Source organism: Phaethon lepturus, unplaced genomic scaffold, assembly GCF_000687285.1.
Source record: "Phaethon lepturus isolate BGI_N335 unplaced genomic scaffold, ASM68728v1 scaffold11164, whole genome shotgun sequence".
NCBI lineage: Eukaryota > Metazoa > Chordata > Aves > Phaethontiformes > Phaethontidae > Phaethon > Phaethon lepturus.
Window position 1 is genome coordinate 1 of NW_010535472.1, and position 2464 is coordinate 2464.

The following is a 2464-nucleotide window of genomic DNA, read 5'->3' on the forward strand; positions in this document are numbered from 1 at the left end:
GGTCGTCTCCGTTCCCTCACGGCGGCGCGGGGCGGCCTTTAACGGAGTCATACAGAGAGTGAAGCCCTGACGGGGCGCGAGGTGCCCTGAGGGGCGGTTCACGAGTGGTGTTTCTGTCCACAGGATGGCCGGGCTGACGTGGTCGCCAATGACGCCGGGGACAGGGTCACTCCCGCAGTCGTTGCTTTCTCGGAAAGCGAAGAGGTGAAGCTTCCTTTCCTTTCCGTTCTGTGGTGGGGGTTTGGAGAGGAGGGGAGCTCTGCCTGTTGCTGACTTCTTTTTTTAAATTTATTTTTCATTCAGGTCGTTGGCTTAGCTGCAAAGCAGAGTAGAATAAGAAATATTTCAAACACTGTAGTGAAAGTAAAGCAGATTCTTGGGCGAAGGTAAGAGAACAGGTGTGAGAAGGGAAGTGAAAAGTTTAGTTTTCCCCTTTAAAGCTGGTCAATGAAATGTAGTCTCAGCACTGATACTGAAGGCATTTTAATCTAGTGTGATAGTAGTGAAGTTTACCTGGTATTGACAGAAGGGTATGTCATATGTTAAAAATTCACTTTATTATGAACTTCTTATTCTACACTTCATTCCAGGAGTAGAGAGATGCATAGTATTTTATGTCTGAATTTGTCTGCAAAAATAAAATTGTGACATGTACTAACAAGTTGCATATATGCAAGACTAAAACGTCGTCTTGTTACCTGAGTGTTTTCCTGTGGCTAAAATCCCCTATGGCTTTATTTGCATGAAACTTTGTGTCGTATTTCTTAACAGTTGTGAAACACATTGAGTACTGCCTCTTGTGATTCTTCTGTTAGTGGAGCTGTGACAATTTGTGCTGGCAGTTACAGTGATACTAGAACTAAACTTGTTTGTTCAGGTCTAACATCAGAGATGCGACAAAACTTTTCAGTGAGAACCTAGCTGTGTGTTACAGCCCTTTCACTGAAAGGAGTTGACAAGATGATGTCCTTTCATATGTATTTGTTGGCGCTTTTCAGATGCATAACTTAACATAGGTACTAGAGGATTAAGGATAGTCAGCTTATTGCTGTCATGTTATTTCAGTCAAGGCAACAAAAGTGCCATTGAAATATAATGATTATTTGCGATAGCAGGTTAAAACAATGTCTTGGGTTTTGTTTTCCCTTTTCACTAACTAGTAAATTTTTTTTCTATCATCAGTTTAGGGGAAGGGGATTTGAAAGATACCAGCAATCAGAACTATTGGGTTTTCGTCTCCTGTATAAATGTACCTGTAGAGTGGAAACAGGAATTTTGGTTGAAGTATAGCTTCGTATACTGTAGATGTTATAAGGAATATCAGCAAGATGAATTTATGCAATTACCCTTGAGCATATGATTTATTTTCATATTTTGAATTTATCTGGACAGCTCTGGTGACCCACAGGCAGAGAAATATATTGCAGAAAGCAAATGTTCGGTGAGTATGATCTAGGTTTTTCTGTTCTCAGAATAACTTGTATCATTTTATACTGTTGTTCTTGGCATTGTTTGTGCCACAGCATGTTTGTGTTCCGTAGTGATCAGCTCTCATTATATGACATCCATTTGCTGCTGTATGGAATATTGCTCTTTTTATGGAGTAGAGAACTTCACCATGTTCTGAGATCTGCCATCGTAATACAGTCCAACAGAAAAATTACATACATCTCTTGATCATTCTCAAAAAGGATGATTCTTAATGTATTTGGGTAATAGCATTGTGGTGTTTCTTAGTGCTGGTAGAAGATGCTGAGGTTACAGCATCTTGTGATAAAAATGCTTAACCACTTGATTTTTATCTCAGTATTTAATTTGGATAATACTGTGCTCATTACAAGAAACCTTTTTGTGGAACAAGAGAGAAATTATCCTGGAAAATACATTCCTAAAGAAGGAACGAGTTTTTTTCTGGTTTTTGACTGTCTGTATTGACAGGCTTATGTAGATAGTTGTAATTTTTTTCTCATGGAATATAAGCAGGCAAGTACTTCTTATTCTGAACATTCTGTTTTTACTAAGGAAAACTTCTTAACAGAAAAAGGAAGTCTGGAGTCTTCGAGTCTATATGACTGTCACTGTCATGCCTGGATAATAGCGGGGGGGGGGAGCGGTTTGTGACCTTTGATAAGCATCTTGGAAGCATTTATCCTCTTGTAATAGAGGACTACCACAGAAAGTATTTACACAGTGTCACAAACGAGTAGTTTAGGCCACTTGAAGAATCACCACCAAAGATATTAGAAAGGAAATTATTTTAATACCAAGTTGTAAAAAGCACAACTTAACAGAATTCGATGGTAAGGTCCATTGTATTACTTACAGAGAAGCATATAAGTAGAAATCCAGTTAGAATTGGGTTGGAATGATTTGATTATGGATTGGGGAAAATGATTTCCTGACACAGGGTCAGGAAAATCAAGTCAGAATGGGGTTGGTGTGATTTATATATGGATTAGGGAAA

At 38.9% G+C, this 2464-nt stretch overlaps 1 protein-coding gene across 1 annotated transcript in view; it reads left to right on the plus strand.

The window, feature by feature from the left end:
- Positions 1-91: 91 nt before the first annotated feature.
- The window catches only part of HSPA14 (heat shock 70kDa protein 14), a gene marked incomplete at its 5' end in the record, with an annotated part of 15144 nt that continues 12771 nt past the window's right edge, over positions 92-2464 (plus strand). The window contains 3 exon segments of the mRNA XM_010285818.1: positions 92-204; positions 304-386; positions 1393-1441. Of these exon segments, the coding sequence (XP_010284120.1) occupies positions 92-204; positions 304-386; positions 1393-1441 (245 nt within the window).